Below are 22,498 nucleotides of genomic sequence, written 5' to 3' on the forward strand. Positions count from 1 at the left end.
AAAATCAGTTCATGATAAGTATTTTTATTAATACTAGAACTGAGAGAACTAGTGTAAAAATAAATTAACGAATCAGACGATGATAACGATTATATTAACAAACTTATAAACTATACGAGTGATTATATTGTAATTTTGGCTCATTAATAATTATGTTTTTGTATAAGTATGGGAAAGAAGAGAAGTTGTTTTTAATATTCCTTCATAAAACGATAACCAAAAATCGATAGATGCTCAATGTTCACCACCATACTATATTGTACTTGAAGAAACGCTCGACGTTTATATCTCTACTAACTAAATATAACCAAAAGAATAAACATGATAAACCTTTATACTAAACCCGTAGATACAAAAAAACCATTTGTTTAATGCCTTTACTTCACATAAACTTTACTTACTATTGGACCCTATAATTCAGCATTTACGTTCTAGTCAAATCAATCTAGCATAAATATTATCTTTACATTACTACTTTCTATTAGTTTAATTTATTAATTTAAATTTTAACTAAACAGTTTTTCACATTGTTTGCATACATTACTAATGATTTGTATAGTTTGTTTATTAAATATACAATAACTTTTTCTTTACCTAATTCGTGTACAAAACTTGACAAATTATAATAACAGTATGAATATCTGAATGATTTCTGCTGTAATTATCAAAATATAAATCAAGACATAATTCATACTCTGATCACGTTCACTTATATGATCTGAACATATTTTCAATTCAAAGAAAAAGAATTCTAAAAAAAAATTCATTTTACACAGAAGTTTTAGAAGTACACATCTTGAAGTGAGTCATTAGTGAGCACATGATGATTATGATCAGGATAAGAATTTGTGAAATTTACATAAAATTATTTTTATTTTTGACAAATTACCAGTTGGAGGCTTAGGTCAATGAATTTTAATCATTATAAATGGGATAAAAATACATATGTACCATAATGATTTGTTTTACTACTAGTTTTTAACCCAGAATAATGTATTTCTAGTATACTAGTTAATAGATTACAACCTTAACTGGTTTATAATTGTAAAGTTAATGAAAATAGTTAATTTATCTAACAAATTTTGTTGTTGTCGTCGCTTTTTTTAGTAAAAAAAGATATTCTCTAAGAACCTTTAAGTAACATTGTTTAGTGTAATATTGGCTTATTTCAATTTAATTTACTACTCTTTATGTATGTTCCAATGAACATATGTTTTCAATAACTACTTAAGATATTTTAGACTAACTAGACTTTAATAATTACTAATTAAGTATACCATAGTAAATACAAGTAAATAGTAAGTGAGAAAGTATTCCTAAAAGCTTAAAGAAATACAGGTATTTATCGGTTAATGTTTAGTTTTAATGATTACTAATGTATAAAGTGTGTTAATAATTATGTGACTGGTATCTCTAAACTGAAATGGATGAAGAAAGTTCGTGAATAGCAATAATCTATGATACACAAGCCTTATTACTTTAACGAATAAAGAAAGAATAACTTGATTAAACTTAAAGTTAAAATATATAAGGAAGAAATAAAAAAACACAATACTACTTATGTATGAATTTGTTCAAGGATAGGAAAAAGTCATATATTTTGTAATATGTTATCAAACAAACAAAAGATTTTATGGAATGGATAGATATAATGCATATAGTTTTAATTGAGATAACTTCAGTTGAATATGCCATCCAGTGCTTTTAGATTTCCCACGGTGGTCTAGCTTCAAATGACTCATGATCTCAACCATAGAAATTAGCACATATCCATAAAACTCTTTCTGATATAAATATGCTTATGAATGAAGTTCATATGTTCCATGTTTATTTTATCAAATAAACTTGATGAACGAAATAAATTTGAATGATTTCAATGGTGTTTTATAAACGTGTTTGAGAACTTTAGTTAGACATCACAGATTAACCCTAATTATACAACAGTCAAAAAACCAGACAGGACTGGGCACTTGTTTCACCTTAGTATAGGACTCTTCAATATTATGTATTCATTACTGCTAAATGAGAGTAGAATTAAGAACCTTCAGAGCTGAAGATCAAAGTGTAACCTTCAGATTGTAGTGTCGGTTATTATGTTAAGCCCATATACTTTATCTAGCTTTCGGACAGCCCAATCTATTCATTCTACTTGAGTCACATTCTGACCTTGTTATATTTATTCACTTATCAATCTTGACTGTTTTGATATGAGCGCACAGGTGTGTGTACATTTCTTATCCCATTACTCATCACATGTCTGTAACTTACTTTTGTGTAACTAGAACTACTGATTAACGCTTGGTTAAATGGGAGTTGGCTTATCCGCCACCTCCACTCTGCATCGTTTCTCTTCCCTCCATTCCATTCGCTTTATATACAAAATATATGTATTCACGAGTCCATTCTCGTTATTCGACTTATTTAATTCCGTTATTGACTAACGCGATTTAAGTCGATGATTATATACGAGAATAGGCGATATATATATTTCAATAACAATCATTCATACGGTCGAATTAAAGTCAGAACTCGGGCCAATAAAAGATTACTGGATCGCCACCCAATAACTTTCATTTCTAACTTTAATTAATACGTTATATTTAGAAAACATTATGCATCGTCATTACTAATATTTCTCTCATACCCGATGTGAATGAATTTCATTTGTCACGGCTCTTCACTGAAATATTTGAGTTATTATTAACTAGGTGTTTCATATTTATTAAACTGTTACATATTAGATTTTATTTTGAAGGTAGTGAATTGTACGAACACAAATAGTTAGTAAGCTGTTTAATCGTCAATAAACGTTTACTTAATGTTTTCATAGAAAAATCATTAAACTATTGGGTAGTTTAGTCATAATTCATTTATTATTGATTTCCAATTCAATGTATGGTCACTTTATCATTAAGATAAACAAATTATCATGTATATGAATTATCGTTTGTTACTTTATGAAATATGGGTTGGTGAAAATACTCTTCCAAATATCCAGAAAGTTGCGTTCACCAAAAAGCTCGAAGAGAAATACACTGTAATAAATAATTATCTTTAGTAAACGGATATCCTAAGCCAATTGTGAAAAATATAGTCCCGAATAGTGAAGTAAAACAAAAGAATACTAGAATAAAAGTTTTTATTCGATTGTCATTTAAAGGTGATCAAATGATGAATAAAATCAATTAAACACTATAAGCAGCTTTATAAAGTACATTCTGAGCTGCGAAGTTCATCTCACTATACATAACACTATGATCAATAATCAAAACTAAAGTAGACAAATATCTATTAAATATAACCCCTAACCGCATTCATCAATTTGCCTGTATATACAAAACCACATATATTAGAGGGACAACGAATAGGCTTTTACTCGATTAAATGGAGATATTTCAAAATATCCTACACCTTCGAGGAGAAGTCTAATCACATAAGTCGATAGTACGTTACCTACTAAACACGGTATATGACGTGAATCCAATGAACTCGTTCAAAGTTATTTATAAACAATATAATTCCATGTTATTAAAACTCAAAAAATCATAGTAACCAGAAGGCTTAAAATTAACCTTTGTATTCAAAAAAAAGTCTGTAGTTAACTATCAACAGCCTAAATAACATTTTAATATCTATTTTCCTCTCAATGAATTGTAATTATAATTTGATCAATTCACATCACAAATCTTCTTTTTATTTAAACTTCTGAAATTTTGTTACGATACACAATATAGTTATCTTAATATTCAAAAACTGTTACCTAAAGTAATTATGAAAAGAACCCCACAAATGAATTCTGAAATTATTTCCAATGCGTAAATTCAAACCCCTTTATGTGTTCAAAAACAGTTTGTTCTTACCTTAAACCTACCCTGGTAATATTGACTTATTATCCAGAGTGATTAGGATTCACTTTGTGTTCACATTATTATTACTCTTATCATTATCCTTATCTCCTCTTACCCGTTTCCTGTCTAGTTGACCTTTTATTTTTATATATAAATGCTCTTAGCAAGTATATGTGTGACCAGATTGTTCGAAATGTATTGCGCTAATATATCACATAGTTCTGATAATCTTCGTCTTCTAATATCATTATCGAAATTTCCAATGCTGTTGTCATATTGTTGTATGTGCTACTGATGTTGACAAATATAAGTAGTATGTACCAATCGAAAGTAAAATACTTGGAGATAGAAGGTGAAGAAGACCAAAGAAAAGAGAACGGGAACAGAGAATGATTCATGTGGAAATGAAGAAACAATGAAGTCTGAGACAATTGATTAACATTTTGCAGAAGAAACAGTCAAGTTTAAGACAATTGTTTGACATTTCGAAAATAAAGAATTCGCTGTATATTTCTCAAATTTTATTAAGATATTTTATGTTGAAATACATTTGGTTGTCCTTGATTGCATTCTCGTTCACAACAGTATCATCAACCGTTACATGAATGGTAGATCTGAGAGTCTAGTTTATAGATCCGCACTTCGTGAATAAGCCATATTATGTTCAAGTTCGAAATGTTTTCTGTCATTTTTGAAATTACTTTCACATTCCTGATAAAATCAATATATTTATAATACCCCAATCAGTAGAACAATTCAATTTTCCTATGTTTTGTAGCTCTCTGCAAACCAACTCTTTAGAGAATATTTATTATTTTTATGAATATCAGTCTATTCAATGCTCAATTTATTTGAAATTTTTGAGTCAAACCTTGGTAATCATCTCTACATACTTTCACATTATTTCTCATGAAGTTGATTACTGTAATAATTTGAATAAAGTATTGGCATATGGATACTTGTCAACTAGTCATTTAGTGTCATTATGTCCGTAACTACTCACTGTATCGTTAATCCATTTCTCAACAGAACTTATTCAGTATACAATAGATGACTATATTTACATTAAACTATTTGACGGATCATATATGATTAGGCACTTATAAGAAGTGAAAGGGAACAAAAATACTCAATTCTATTATTTCACTGAATAGAGAACTAAGAATGATCTATGTCGTAACGAAAAAAACAATCAAGTCTAAGACGATTGATTGGCATTTTGCAAATGAAGTATTTACTGTATGGTTTTCAGATTTTACTAAGATATTTTGTGTTTAATTAATTACATTCGATTGTCTCCACTTGTGTTTTCGTTCACTACAATAGTATTGTGAATACTAAGCAAATAGTCTGCAGTTTTGTCTTATTTCTTGTTCATTTCCCTAACGTTTTGTTGAATTTTTCGCAGATAAATAACCTCGTTAACGAATTTCCTATATCTAAAGTTGATTCAATTTACATAAAAACTTATCGCCGTTATCATAGAATCGGATATAACAGTTAACAATAATCTAATCATATGACTTTGTGGTTATTTTTAAAAATACCATTTTCCGATTTGTTTTTTGATAATAAATCTATCTGCATTATTGTCATATAACAGCGATCAAGAATCTTTGTTTGGAGATGATATCATCATTACTTTGTCAGATTATTTAATATCTGATTGTGACATTACTGTTGACAGTTGTCATTTTGGACACTATTATAGTCAATTAACAAATTAAAGTTTATGGATGGGAGAGCTTAAATTTCTTTTGCTCCACTGTATCAAAAGTTTTTCAACTACTTTAGGAAACATATAGTGCAAACGCTCAATCAAGTAACTATGATCATTAGTGGTGGATCGTGGATAGCAGTAAAATCCAGAATGAGCGTTTCGTCCGACTTTTGGATACGTCTACCTGATGTATCTTTATCCGGCACTCGAACCCAGCTTGGTCTCTTTCTGAATTTCCATAAGTACAAGATGTTCAAAGTCGGTTTAGTTAATTAATAGTTTTATTGAACATCAAAGAAATTTCAGTTTATTACAATAATCCTATCATAGTTATGAGCAAATGAATCAACATGCCAACATCTGTAAGCCACATATTTTTCAATTGTTTTAACCATTCAATAAAATGCTTTAAATGATAAATTATAAAAACTACTTGATGTATTCATGAGGTTTACAAGCAGGCTCAAAACTGATTACTGCAAAATCCAAGTCGAACCATCACAATTCTCGGTATCTGATATAGTGAATAATAACAATCGATTATAGTGAGAAGTTCATTTTTCAGCCGTACGTGATATGTATTCACAGCTTAAAAAGGATTATAGGTACTTAATTGTAAAATATTATAAATATATAGTCACACAGTAAATTATTGAATTATTATTGTTAAATGTGATTCAATTAAATTTAGACAAATCTGACTGATAATCTAACTGTAAATAAATCATGGAAAATGTGAAGTATTCTCAAATCACTTTGATTTATTTTGAGAATCAAACAAATTCTTATTACAAAATCTTGGTTTTAATATTTGAGCCTTCCCTCTAGTGTTCCAACTGATATGTAGTTGTTGGGGTTATCAGAACCGGTTAGGAAGACAATTTAGGTGTCTGTACGACGACTTATTGGTATCTTTTCATCTTAATCTTATATTTTTAAAGAAAGAGAGGTGATAAGATTCTACAAATTAAATATATACCGCAGTGAAAATAGGATGTGATAGGAGCTCACTACCCAGAGACATATGTGGATGAAAACGGATGACATCTAGCCACTGTTGAAACATCTAGATGTACATACACATATCTGAATATCTATAAGTTAGTTGTATAAGTGATCGGGAATGATGGAATAACTATGATCATATATATATATATAATAGATACAAGACTGTATTCTTAGAAATATCAACGGTAATAATTAGCTATTTTCAGACTGATACTACTTTTTTTCAACGCATTAATTCTGAAGACAGAAACAAATATAAGTACGCTTTATTTACACATTTTCTGTTAGATATGAACTATCAGATTTATTTGAGCAGTTACTAGATTAAGTCGATCAAACGTATTCGATAAAATCCGAGGAGCATCAATGGACTTGAGAAACATCACATTGTTCACTACTTAATCATTAATCGACGGTCAATATCCCAGTTCTACAGAAGATCATTCTTCATCCGAATAGCTTAGTAGTAATGTCTTAGATTGTGAAGTCTGGTGACGCTAGATTGATTTCCATAAGACGTATCATTTTCTTTAAAGTTGGGAATATGTTTTGTTAAAGTGTAAACTAGTATGAAACCTAGCTCAAAGGTTTCATGTTATCTACTTTCAATCACCAAATATTTAATAAAAATTCGATCATTTCTTTGAAGACATTATCAAGTGTACTTTTTATAAACAATTTTAACATTTTTTTAAAGCTTCCATTTAAGATATTGTTTCTACTATGTCAACACAATTTTAATATGCTTAACTTAAGATATAGATTGAAAATTGTTTTCTTGGTTTAAAAAAGTCAACAGAAATTAATTATACTATTATTAGTGTTATTAAGACTATCATTATTATTATTGTTACACAAAATGATTGTTATTAGTATAGTTAAAATTACTACTACTATTACTACATAATAATAATAATAAACATTTTCTTAATGCATTGAACAAGTAATTTCTAGAATTGTGATATTTATCGAATCATATACTACAAAACGAATTCATAACTAAAATATGCTGGTTTTCTTGTATTCTCAAAAAGACTAATATAACCAGCATCTATTGTTGTCAAGCACATAATGATCAATAATTATGATAGCAAACCAGTTAACAGTCAGGAAAATTTTAAAAGATTAAGCAGATCGTCAAGAACATTGTTCATTTCAAAGGTGAATCACCTTATGTTTTGTGGAATTACAACCAAGTATTATTTCGTTTAAAATATACACAATAAAACGTATCCCTGAACTTCCAAGGATTCTATACAAAAAAGAATAGCCCACACTGTTTAATTCTAAGCTCTGAATCATTTACAATTAAACGTCTATACACAATTACGTGTAGACTATCAGTCTAGCCTAGATCTGGTGGAAAATACCAAGGTTTTACAATGGTGGTAACAGAAGACGCTTATCTGATTGTTTTGCTTCTATATCTAATTACTGATATCAAATACCTTAGTAAGAGAAGTCTCGAATAAAAAGTACAAAAATGTTCAGTGCTTAATATATCTTATAATGATACTTAACTATTTCATAATTTTGACACCAACAAATTAGACAACTGATTACTTTCGTCTTACTCCGTATCTCATTTAACTATACGATACGGTAAATATGTGATACATGACCAAGTATTATCGTAGTTTATTCTTGTTGATTAAATGATTTTCTAGATTAGTTATATATCGCCCTTCATTCGTATACTATTAGTACTTTACTAATTTACAGTACCCATTTAATAATCATTTAGCCTGTATGCTAAACAAAAAAATTACTGAATTAGAGTGAAATAATTAACATTAAATAATTGGTCCAAACTTGTTCCTGAATTCATTCATTATGTTAAATATATTATATTCATTGGCCAATGATTTGCTCTAAATTTTTATTCCACCTCTCATAGTAAAACAATTAATTATTCATCTGCCAATTGTTTACAAAAACCATGATTAAGTAAATGATCGAATCAATATCAGAAGTAAATTTCTGTAATCTATTGAATAATTGAAAATTTTTTTACTTATAGCGAATTTGCTAGGAAGTCTAAGTAGAATTTAAATATTCATTGTTTAATTTCTAAGTCTAATATTCAATGTTTTTTCACAGCGAACTAAACAACTTTACCTAGACCCTTTGAATCCGATGTAAGAGGTCGAATCTTTTGCTTTTACCGACGTAACTAGAATGCATACATTATGTGATTACGGAATTCTAACCAAAATCATGTTGTCTAATCATTATTATTGGTTGAGTTCCGCTAATAAAACTGCTAAATAGTTACTAAACATAATATCTAAGTTTTGTTTTACCTAATACTCATCATCAAAACTTATAGAAAACACTGGAATCTAATAGAAGGGGCTCACCAGTAATAAATATTTTACAATGCAGCAGCTCTAATAGCTCACTAATTATCTCTGTAGATGTAAGAATAGATGATTTACGTTTTGAAGCAAACTCAAAGCATATGTTGCCTCTAAATACAGACATGGTATAACCACATTTCTTCCTACTGATTGCCTCCAATCATCTAAGTGAAACCTATAACAGGACTAGTGTACACTACCAGTTCATTCATAGTTAACCCTCTATTACCTAATAAAAATCAATTATTTATATCTAATTGTTTCCTTTAAAATACTTTTTGTTGTTAATTTATTCTCTAGTTTTCTTTCTTTACCAAATGATATTGTCGTAAGAAATGAACACAATAAAATTTGCTCAAAAACAGACCGACTTTCACAAAATGATCTCCATAAAGTAGGTTATATAGAGAGTTAGTCTTATGATTCACATTTGTTTTCATTAATTTTACATTTTCAGGTGGTAATTGTTTCTTTCTTCATCATAGTATTAACTGATGAAGTTAATTGTTTTCTAAATTACTTGTGCATCTAAGTTAATTATGTATAAAACTTATTCAGGAGTTAAGTTAAACAAAGTTGAAAATATTTAGCAGAAGGATATGAATACTTTATTGACCACTGTAAGCTTCAATTTTCGAAAAAGATATGAATGTCTTTGAACTTTCAAAGACTTTTTTTCATATGTACAAACGATCATAATATCTTAATCAAGCTGGCTATCAGACAAAAAGATGTGCGAATTAATCTGTTCAGATTTATTTCAGAATCTGTGACCAAACTACTTTAGGAAAGTACAAACTTTGAGATTGTAAGCAATTCAGATGTACCACTCATTATGATGATTATTATACTTGGTTGAGTAACTGCTAAAATAATGTTAACGATCATTTTTATATATTGTGACTACTCGTATTCACACATATATTTATCATAGCCTTTCGGTGATTTGATTCAAGTAGATAGCATTTCCAGTTTCTTAATAAACTAAGTATATGGTTCTGCTTGCTATTCAGTATTAAAGGAGTTACTGCTGTTGGAAGATTTATTGATCATTTTAAGCCAATGATTTTTTTCAAAACCTTGGGAAACTCTAGACAACGTGAAAATTTAAGAAGCAACAAAAGTCATGAATCCTACCTGAACTAAGTATGGATAATTCAAAAGTTTTAAAATATGTCAAAGCATTCAAATATCAATCTTTAACTTCTGATCATTAGACGGAAACACAGTAATTTTTATGATAAATTGATAAAGTAGATGAATTTCGCAGGTAAAATTATTTCATTTAAATAATTCATTCACTTACCAGAATCATTTTGGATTTCAAATCGATGAACTTTATATGGATAGATTTCGGATACATAAATAATATCATTTTTAGGAGACAAAGTCAAATCATGAGGTGATCGTACATTCTGAACAGAAAAAAATCCATTTAATGCAGAACCTTGATATATATCTGCCCAATATGGATTGTACGATCTATTTTTCAATTCGTTCAAACTTTTTGGTTTATATGGATTTAAAAAGAACAAATTTGGTGGTAATAGTACATTATCATTACTCGATGTTGGATCGACTACAGATGTATAAGTGCTACCAGTTAGTCCAACGATTAATCTACAATAGTAAAATTATAAGTACTGACAACAGTTAATGCATCCGTTTATAAAAAATGTTTAACCAACAGTAAAAGTAGTTTCTGTCAAAATAATGTGTCTTAACATTTCTTGACACCTAATCAGTGAAAGTAATATATTAGTAATTAATTGATAATTCACAATAATATTTAGTAATAAATATTCTGGTAAGAGATGGTTTTAAACAAAACAAGAACATCAAGGTGTCAGCATATGAATATGCATCAATCTTAAGTTTGTTTAATCACATCTTTTGTATCCTGTTCATTTTATTATGATTTTCGGTCCTGTTTCGAATATCCATTTAAACTTCACAAACTAATGTATATTAAACCTTTGTTTATAATTATATTATTCCTTATAATTTTAGGCTGTTTGCAGATGATATGAAGCTATGAAATAGAATGAATATATTTTGTTCCACAAATTTTTTTATTCTTGTTATGTTTAAGTTTATCTACGGAACTGGTTGTGTGAAGTGTTATGTTTTATTCATTAAAACTGTAATATATATTTGGTTGATGCTACTCAAGCAGGTAATCAAACAAATAAGAATGAAAACTTGAAACAGTCGACTATACATCTGTTATTTATTAATTACAGAAGAAATATAAATGATTGCACCCGCATTACTTCTATCTATTTTGAGACTATTATTTAACAATATTTGATCATTATTTTTTATTCATAAAAAATAAGCTCCATTTCAAAACACTCCCATGTTCACAGTATTCCTTTGAGAGAGCACTTGGATTTTATTGGTAATTGTATACAAAAGCTTGTTTTTTCCATTAATTTATTTGAGTACTTGTAGTTAGACATAATTGTTCTCAGTGGAAATAGTGACTAGCAGTGTAATGCAAGGCGCGCGTTTCGTCTTTACTTATAATGCTTGTGAATTAAGGCAATTTCGAGGCAATACGCACAAGATGCACATATGCCAATAACAGACTGATCAATCGCAGTCTTAAACATCAATGGGAAGATTCAAGTAAACAATACAAAGTGAATGTAATTATCAAGATTGTTATTCTATTTCCTTGTTTACAGCAAAAAACATGATCAGACAATTTTTTTAAAAAATAATATGTCATAGTATTACAACAGGTACGAGGAAATAAGGAGAGAAACAAAATAACTAAAATAATGATACAGGATGTACCAAAAAATTAAGACTGAAAGTTTAGATAACTGAACATTTAACTCTGCTACGGGAAATAATAAGCTACTGATCAGTAACCAGTGTCTTTTTACTGGTCCATAAAGGTGATAGAACTATGTCGATCAAGTTGCAGTCGGGTCATAAGCTAAAGTAACTTGAAATTTCGTAACAATTTTATATTTGCACATAGTCAGGAGTGACTGACAGAACGCTAGTGAATTGGATTTGTTTCGATACACTAATAAGCATGTAGTATAAAGTTTTCGCGAGAAGTAATTTCATTCTATAGATTTGGATCCATGTCATTCAGCATGGTAGTTAAGGAAAATGTGATGCTAAGGCCTGTAACTTAATAATGATATTCCAGCTCCCTTCTTTTCACCCAACAATATATGCAGCCTCAAAAAATACGAAAATAAAAAAAATTGTGTATATTTTATCACAAATGATGAGACGTTTTTAATTCACTCCTTTGTCTCATATCATGCCGTTCAGATTAAAAATAAGAATATACCAGCATAGAACGTATTGCTGATGACTTTAATTGGTAGAATCTTGGAAAACTGGTACTCACTTCAGGAGATTGTGATTTGAACGATTTAAAAGTAAGTATGAAGACGATAGATCAGGATTTATTATAAATCAATATATTGATTTTCTTATGCTTTATTTACCTTGCTCAATAGTCTGGGTTGAATTAATTAGCATGACTAGCCTTTCATAGCACCTAAACAATCAACTTAGTAAATGAACATAATTTATAATATTATAACATTAAACTGCTATAATCAACAGATGTAACTGACTTACTAAGATGTATAATCACTCCATCTTCAATATATCCAAATGTTATAGAAAGGGGACAAAACTGAGTTTATACATCAATCGCAGTTTAACCAACTATAACCTTGCCCATTATACTTATAACCTCAAAAATGCCACAACAGTCTAACTTCATTATAGTTAGATTAATCTATATTCCGGATAGTTTTATTATAACAGTACAAAACCAATTAGTTTCTTTATCAAGAAAAATAGATATAAACTTACTTGTGAACTGGATCATAATGAATCGCATAGACTGAAGGTTGTAGAGAGGAATCCCCATAACGTCTTATCAGTTTACCATTTAATGTGTAGCATAATACAGCTGCGTTTTCCCTGTCTGCCGCACACACTTGTTCAAGAGTACCATCCTCACTTGGAATTATAGTTAGACTGTGAACTACTTTAAAGTCTAAACTTCTGATATCCACGCTCGATGAGTAACTTGGATCAGGGTACGGAAGTTCGCTTGCCCAATCTTCTTGTGACAATGATACAGGCATATGTACTGTATCATAATGATATTCTCGATTAGATAAACCTAAAGCGGACCATTCTGTTATATAAGTCCCATCTGATGAAAATTTAACAATCCGTGAATTGCAGTAACCATCCGAAATAAATATATCCCCCTATATTCAAATAAAAAGTATAGTGTCATAATTTTCAAGGGATTCATAGTTCGATAAAACAAGGCTTTGAAATAATACTCATTCTTTAACAAAAACAAAAGCTTTTGATGTTAAATATCTCTCTATTCTCTTAAATTATAAAAGTGAACTGATTTCAATAATATCAGTTCCTATAAAAACCTACAAATAGTATAGAACAAGTTGATGATAATTTGAAAAGTACATAATATCATTTCTCTAAAGTAATGGAGATGATATATCCAAGTAGTTCTCACATGAATAACTAGTTCATAACATTGAAGAAATCTCACTGTATAGTTAAATACCTATGTTCTTTAGAGTTCCGTTAATTTTTTTTTAAAAAACCTGGTTTTTGTAATTTTTGCTAACCAGATAAAGGAAATTGTCCTAATAAGTGCTAAAATGTTAATTCTTGACCATATACTGTAAAGTTTAGAAACTTTACCCACCTCCTTTATGAATAGTACAATGATTTTAAATTAAACTTTATAGTATCTTTATTTTAAAATTTATATAATTTCCATAGCCACAGTGAGCAAGAACACACTCAGATCAGAATTGATTTTGATCTAATCAATGTCATTTAACGACTTGATATAAAAGAGAAGTTACCTTTTTAATTAACATACGAAAATTACACTTAGATATTTTACTTGTGCATACATATATGTACTTTTTATCATGTTTCATCATATACTTTACCATAATTCGCAAATCGCAATAAATCCTGTTAGCTGTGATGATCATATATTAATTAGGTTTCTAAGCACCTCGGATAAGATTATTAATGAATTTGTTTACGAAAAAACGTCAAGGTATAACTGTTAAATTTTAAAAAAAGATATCCATAATTTCAATAGACTCAGATTTATAATATCTGGTATTAAATCTCGTTTATATTACTATCACTTCTGATGATGTAGAAGAGAACTTTTTCGCCAATTTCGAACTGTGTAATGTACTGTCGTTATATGACTATTGAACGATTACGGATAATCGATGATCTTTATTAATGAAGTCTCTAGAAACTGAAATTGTATATTTTTTAAAGTTACTAGTAAAACTTTACTTATTAAATTACTTACCGTACTGGATATTGCAACATCTGATGGTTGACAGAACTGATATCTATTATTACCTGGTTTACCAGGTACGCCCAAAGTTAGACTGGGTTTATCCCACTTCATCCAATCAAACTTAAACACTTGATGCAGTGCCACATCAGTTATCCATACCGAAGTAGGTGCTCCTTCATTTCGTCTACGTTGTTGCTCTTTAGGTAAATTGTTATCGTTGGTTGCATTGCTATCCATGAAATAACTTAATGTTACGCTATGTGGTAAAATAAACATATTACGTCCCCATTTCATACTGACATTGCCCGTGACTGGATTTACATGAAGAACTGTTTCGGTGTTTATATACTCCGCTCCATTTCGATAAATAAATTTTTCATTGAATGAATTATAAGTCCAAGTGTTTGGCCCGCGGTGTAAAACAATTAATTCATGTAGACCATTATCAGTTACTCTTGTTTCCACACCACTTACCTAATAACAGTGCAAGAAAAGTAACTTAATCACAGATAATATGTAGTCACTAAATGTGTGTTTAACTCATTACTTACTGATCTTTACAGTAAAAACGTTATTCCTAAAATATGCTTTTAATTTTGTAGTCGGATTTTGTTCATCGTACAAGATATTTTGCTTCATTTGTATATATATATATATATATATATATATATATATATATATATATATATATATATATATATATATATATAGCATTCTGCACAAATGTCGGACAACGAAAATGATGCTGATGCTTTGATGTCTTTCAATATAATTAATAAGCGCATAACGTTTAAATTTATTACGATTAGTACTGAACCCATCGCTCTAAAATTATTTGCACTAAATTATCCATTCAAAATGTTATTTGTGAATCTTGTTCTGCTTCGGTTACTCCATTTCCAAGAGTTGGTTACGTATTTATTTTCAACCTTTGTCAAAATTCCTTATTTCTTACTTTTTTCTAAGCTTTACTCAAACAGTAAGTCTTCTTCAGATATTACATAATATATGACATTATTTATTCCTTTCCTAGAATTCCGGTTTTATATATATATCTTATCAAATCATTAAGATAAACTGATTTATATTATTCACATTGTAATAAGTTACGAAAGATAAGGACACATTTATAATATTTATGTTCAAAAAATATTTTGTAAATAATACGATAGTTTAAATTGAACTGCCATGCGCACTGTTACACGCCCCATCAGGAATTAAATTAGAATTTTAAGAGGACAGATTCGTAATTGTGCTGATCATAATGAATAATAGGGTAGAACATTATTTTAGATAAAGTATCTACCTACCTGTCCTAGTAAAGATATATCGCGTAAAATTACATTCTCTGATGATAATGTGGTTTGAACAGAGGCAATGAAATTATCCACGGCTAGTAATAATCTTGATGAGGATCTTTGTAAACTATCATTTAAAGATTTAGTTTCTAAAAGAGTTTTTCTAACTGATTCGTTGGGAGACTCATGTATTAATTTCCATTTTGACCCATAGATATCTGAAGCACACATATTTTCTTGTTCTCCAAAAGAGTTCATTGGACTACAGAAAAAATAATATGAAATATGTTGCACAGTACAGAAAATTATTTTAAATTGTAGAGACATAACTCAGTGTAAACATCGAAGTATAATACAGTTCGAATTCAATCATATATTCGCTGACAACACAATTATCTCATAACAGAAGCCAAAAACAAATCGAAAGACATATCAATAGTAAAGGGATTTTCTGTTCATAAAATAAACATCAGCTTTCAGGTGCACAACTAATAAAACATGCGTGTTCATAATTTATTTGATGTTCATGAAACAAAATAAATGTTTTGGTATCCGTTTTAGTGGAAATTTCTGAATTGTGTCATCTTTGTCCTAAAATAATCATATTTAGATTAACCAGCAAGGATCAAATAGTTGTCCAATGTTCCGTGGTTTTCCCTAACTGTATAACTAAGGTCAGATTGTAAAGCTTATTACAAAATCTATTTAGATTACACGTATCATGATTTGAGGAACATAAAACTGTATGAACAAAAATTAAAGTCAAGAAAGATTATTTAGAGAAATAATTTACTGAAATATATATTCTAATTGTTTATATTATTCAGAACTAGCTCGTATTTTTCAATTACATATTCTTCCCCAACGCAAATACGTTGAGTATCAGTGAATAAAATTTGTATTTCTCGGAATGTTCCGTTGATTACATATCTAAATATATTTATCGATGTTTGTAAAGATGCACACACTGCCAAGATCTTATTGTGATATGTTATTCATTTAAGTTTGTGATGAAACTTTGATGTTTTGGTTCTAAATGTAACACAATTTCGACGAAGCTTTAACCCTCTTAATATTTTTTGTCTGAGTAAATGATCTGTTCTACCTAAGTAGTTTGTGAATAGTTGTTTCTTTTGAAACTTTTCTCATCCACAAACGGACATCTTCAATTTTGTCCTAGTTTTAAACTCCACAAAAGTCCTTACAATCATAAATAAGTGACCAAACCAATCGCCTTCAGATTTCGTAGTAAGCTTTATTCCACAAAACTACTTAATTTTTATCTTGCGGTCAACATTTTTCAACATCAAACGATTTACGATATATCATCGCCATAATTTAATGTTATTTCCAGTGATTCCATCGAGCTTGTGTGCCTTATGAGGTCGCTTGCTTAAATTGACATAAAGAACAAGAACATGATTTTCAATCAGGTTGAATATATAAGACAAGCTAACAGTATCATCTTATTATCAAAGATACCACAGAAGGATTCCATATAATCTTGTGACTCGAAGGATAAGGACGTTTTTGACTGGTTGGAGATTGACCTGTGAGACTGGTTCCTTCTAACTTTCTGTGATATTTTTTGGTTAATATTTTGTATATTGGAGTGTTATTTTGTTAGATAAAAAGCCTATTCTACTGCGATGCTTCCATGATTCCTGCCTACTGACAGTAAACAGATCTACCGTTGATTTATAAGAATGTATCTATATTTTTTGTAACTTAAATAATAGATAACCGTGTATGATGACACATATGAGATTGGTATTGTGAAGTAAATTACAAAGCAGTGCATAATATATGCAGCAAAATGCAAATACTAGCAAGACAGAAACTTGTACTTTTTTTCTCAATCTACCTCTTTGATTTCCTTAAAAATGAAGTAGATATTTCGTAAACTTTTCGGTTGTTAACACTTCTATATTTTAGGCAAGATATAAAATAGTGATACTGTAAAATTAATGGATGCACACTTTTGAGGAGTCTCATACTAGGACGAAACGGCTGTCCAATACTTCCAGGTTTTCAATGGTGCCCTAACATCGATTGATTCAAGATCTCAATAAATTAATTTGCTTTCTACTTTCGAAATATCTTTTGTTTTGCCAGTTTAACAAGTCATGAAACACCAGACCAATCCTGTATTCTTGAACAGGTGTAAGTAAAATTTTCATTTAACTGTGTGTTAACTAGAATCATTACTTTATCCATCAAATGACTTCTATCGTCTGATAAAAGGCGATAGTTTTTTGAAGAAGTCTAGTATTTAAAAAAGATTTCCACTTGATATTTACGCACTTTTTTGGATGATGGTATTATGCAACAATAAACAATTAGAGGAAAAAATTTGATCGTTATCATATGATTAGATAAATTTTTAAGTTTCAGAATATAAACAAATTCTTTATGCATAAAGGAAGTAATTAAAGGATTTTATTCAGTACTAGGTGATAATTCAAAGTAACTTCAGATCATTTTCAGCATAGCACAAACCTTATTATTCTTTCACAGTTACAAATACCTATAAGTTTGATACTAAGCAATCATTTGGCACTCGTAAACCAGCTACTGATTTTTGTGACTCATCTATCTAAACTACTTCAAATCAAGATAATTATCCAAGTGATCATTCTTTCTTAAACTTATCTATTTGTTAGATTACCGTTTCTTATTAACTTTCAAGGATTAATTGTATTTTCTGACAAACCACTTGTTTTTATTCACAAACTCAAAAAAACTAGAGAAAATTTCAAACCAACAGTTGGTTTTCTCACTATAATTATAATTGCATAAATTTAGTTCGTGATCAAAGAATTAGGCTAATTAAATATCGTTTTATTTTTCTAACAATTTCGGTAAGCTTGAGAGAAATTTTTCACCTAACCTTTTTAATAGTGAGTTATTTACTAGTAAGACTCAGTCACGTATCGCTTGTATTTTATTCATGATCCACTTATTCGAAGTATCATGTTAATGATGTTTGATATATGAGACTAATTTCTCGGAATGACTAAGTTTATTGTCGATTATTGCAATAAACTTTTGTGTGTTTCTGAAAGATATAAAATCTGATATCACTTTTAGTAGATGTCTGGAGCATGCCCTTACTGAATGCTAATGCGAACATCAACATTGAGATTCAGGTAGTCATATGACTAGTCCCATATGGGACGAAACCTTCATCCTGAACCCACTACTAACTATAATCCATCTATTCTAAGATACAAGAATTTAATCCAAAGGCGTCACAGTTGTTCTGACTAAAGTACCCACCCATATTCATTGTCCTTAAATATTCACAGTTAGGCTCCAGTCAAATTTAACCATGACTGAGGTGAATACTTAGTTTTTCTACAACTACTTACCGAACAAAATTCAAAGTGAAGAACAAGTGCATGAAAGATCTATATAATACACAGAGTGAAAAACTTGATAGGATGATGATTAAAACGCATATGATTTTTTTTAGGGCTGACTGATATATGTCAACTGCTCATAATCACTGAATTTAAATAATTGAATAATATTGAGTCTGACTTATATTAGAAACCTAAATATTCAACTACATCACTAACAGGGTATTCGTTTTAGTTTTAAGCAAAAAACATATTCCATACGAGAAACAAATATGCTTGACCACTGGTTACTGACTAGCCTGCAACCTAGAATGCTGGTTTATCGGTAAATGTTAAGTACTGGATAAAATTGTTGATTAATATCGAATAGTATATTTCTAATCCAGAGGACTAAATACTGAAACAGATTTGGCAGTTGTAACTAGTATCAGGTGAAAATTATTACACTTCCAATATCTTCTTATACTATCCAATAGTTTGATAGAGACAATCAACATCCTTTGACAACCAATACCTGTCATACAGTATTTGAATTTTATAGCTTTTATAGCTTAACTTTTAAAGGTATGGGTGTTGACTTCATGTCTGAAATGAAATGCATACTGAAAAGTCACGAGTAGCAAGTCATCTGAAAACTGTTACATGTAGTTAAAGTGAAATAAGAATATTGATGAAATCTTATTTTTAAACCCAAATAAACTTTAATTATTCTCATAGAAGGCAATCATCTTAAAAGTACTAGTGACATCACTTCATGATTATGCTTAATAAGGCTGCTTTCCTAAATATCGATTAAAATAAACCTGTATGTTGTCATCTGAAATATTGTGTTATTAATAGAAACAATTTATGTAACACTAAATATAAACTTCCTGGCATTAGAAATAGTTATGACGAATATAGATCAACTGAAGACTGTCAATTTCTAATATCACATACAGCTTACAGGTTCCTAAATGAAAAGGTTTCTTCTTACAACTATATTGACATTTTAGACTACTCGATTAATTTTTACGTCTCAAAAGTATGTTAATTCAAAGTGATTTTTATTTTATCAGCTTTTTCCAAACGATATCACTAAAAATCTTACAAACATAATATAGAAATGTATTTACTTGTTAAGGAATCTTCACACAATAAATGTATTGTTTAAAATGCGCATAAAATATCTGAATTTCGACTGACAAAATTTAGATTAGCTTGAAACTTCACAAGCTTCAACAAGTATTAACATGAATATACAGGTTACTAACGTGACTAAAACATGATATTCACTAATATAATTTATTCACACGTCTATTAAAAGATGAGAGAAAAATGAAATCAATGAAACATTATACAGAAACTATATTAACATCATAATGTTATATTAGTGACTATAGAAAGAATGAGCAAGTAATCAATAGTTAATACCAAATCAATAATGTTAGTGCTTTTAAAATTGACTGTGTAATATATGGAAACAATTAGAGATTGTTTTTAAAAGTATGAATTCATTTGCGCAGTTTTTCATTGAGGTTTTATTGGAAAAAAAGTAAACAATTAAGATCGTAAAATTGGATAGCTTATTCTAATTATTGAGATATCTACCGAAGAGATGGTTATCACTGATATAATACACGTTATCGATTTGAATTTTTAATTAATAAATTGTATGAACAATTGAAACTAATTACACTCAATTATGTTTATCTTTATGTATAGACGTTTATTTTATTTATTTATTCATTTGAACACATAGACACTAGTACGAAAAAGCACTGAATTATATATATGAGTCACATAAAGTAGTTATCATTGGATTCATGTTTGAACTTACATACTGCTCAGATGCCCAAGACAAAACAAGAGGAGGCCACTTTCCAAGCCTTTGACCTAGAGGTTTAGTCTATAACGCAGTGGAGTAACGTTAGGAAATACAGTCCCATGATGGCTGGTGATCAAGCGTAGGTTCATACGCCATTTGTTCTGTCAAGATCCTGGAGTCCCTGTAAACCATTTGTTTAGGATCAGGCTTTCCCAAGCTCTCAACATGGATTCTCTATGCCGCCAACCCGACTTAAGCATCGCACACTTGTTTTTCGTAAACAACACCCCTCTCCACGAGAAGGTAGTGGGTAGAACTTCGTTATCAGTATGTGTATACACGTGGCTATATGAAAGCACTTCGAGAAGGAGAGCGGACTCCCCCAACCTCGACCGTATCAGGTCACTTGGTGACTGTATAGATGTTGCGAGGCAAACATTATCATAGTCATCTCATGTATAAGGTATTACAAAATCTACCTCGAAAACTGAAATAGTTTCTGTTCGATGGAAATTCGCCCTCAAAGATACTATTATCTATGCATATTTTACATCACATACATAGGTAAAAACATTGGTACGTAAAGCATAAAACTAAAACACAAATTCTCATGTTGACTGACTTAAAACTGAAAAAAAGAAATGGACTAAAGTTACTTTGAAAAAATACTTGTTTTTATCACAATAATCTGTAAAATAATTCCCAAGCTACATTTCTATGATATGTGAAAAGTACTGATCACACCCTTTACTCACAGGAAGCACATTCAGTTTCGGTTTGGCCATATTAAGCATTGAACTTTAAATTATTAAAAAATTATCTCCCTATTATTATCTTGTGAAACTTTCTAAATGAATGTCACGACATATGGATGATATGCAGAAGAAATAATCGGACTGCGCACACTAACGGTTAGAAATACATAAGGTTTTGGCAAGTATTAAGTTCTTTACTATTAAAAGATTGTACGATACAAAAATCAAACAGTCAAAATTACATTTTTTCCTGAATTTCTATGAAATATTCAGTTAACTTAGTTAGTAATAACAATACTATAATATGAGTGAAAGTGGATGTTTCTATATTATCCACGGAAAAGAAAAAAGAGAAACATACTATACTCAGTTATTCGAAACTGACTGAAAATACAAATGACTTTTTTTTCGTTTTTCTTTACAGAAATAAATGAATACGCCTGAACAAACAATCAACTGAAATTGGATTAGCTTCAACGTGCTTAATCGTAAAGTTCCGACGAAATATTTTCTTATTTAGAATCGTATTCTGTATGCCAAGTTCTTAAAAATAACTAGTAAAACCACGGACAGAAATCATATTCAGTACTAAACGTTTATGAGTAACTGCAATGAGTAAAGTGTTGCATTACGAAAGAAATTAGTTTTGAAATCAAATTTCCAAGATTTCTCAGTGGATTTATGAATAATAAATTAAAACGAGTAATAAAGAATGTCAAAAATGACCGAAATTTGAAAATACTGATTAGTGGATCCGAATGGAGTGGTTAAACTTTGATATTCACCATAAAACTCTAAAGATCTCCGGTTTAATAATTTATAAATTCACTTTTACCTAGTACTCCCAAGAAGTCCAATACAAATGCGAACTAATAACCTTATATACAAGGGTTTTTTCAGTGGTTCTTCAAGTGATCTCATTAGGTAGGCAAATAAAATAACCCCAAATATATTTATTATTATTTTTACTTAAATGAATTCAAC

The 22,498-nt window shown here is 29.5% G+C and overlaps 1 protein-coding gene across 1 annotated transcript in view; it reads right to left on the reverse strand.

The window, feature by feature from the left end:
- The window catches only part of MS3_00006564 (uncharacterized protein), a 49,237-nt gene that overhangs the window by 3,357 nt on the left and 23,382 nt on the right, over positions 1–22,498 (reverse strand). The window contains exons 4-7 of the mRNA XM_012942001.3: positions 15,603–15,852; positions 14,302–14,766; positions 12,789–13,195; positions 10,243–10,556 (exon numbers count right to left, since the gene is read on the reverse strand). Coding sequence (XP_012797455.2) covers positions 10,243–10,556; positions 12,789–13,195; positions 14,302–14,766; positions 15,603–15,852 — 1,436 coding nt within the window. The remainder of the gene's footprint in view (positions 1–10,242; positions 10,557–12,788; positions 13,196–14,301; positions 14,767–15,602; positions 15,853–22,498) is intronic.

Source organism: Schistosoma haematobium, chromosome 2 (assembly GCF_000699445.3).
Source record: "Schistosoma haematobium chromosome 2, whole genome shotgun sequence".
Taxonomy (NCBI): Eukaryota; Metazoa; Platyhelminthes; class Trematoda; order Strigeidida; family Schistosomatidae; genus Schistosoma; species Schistosoma haematobium.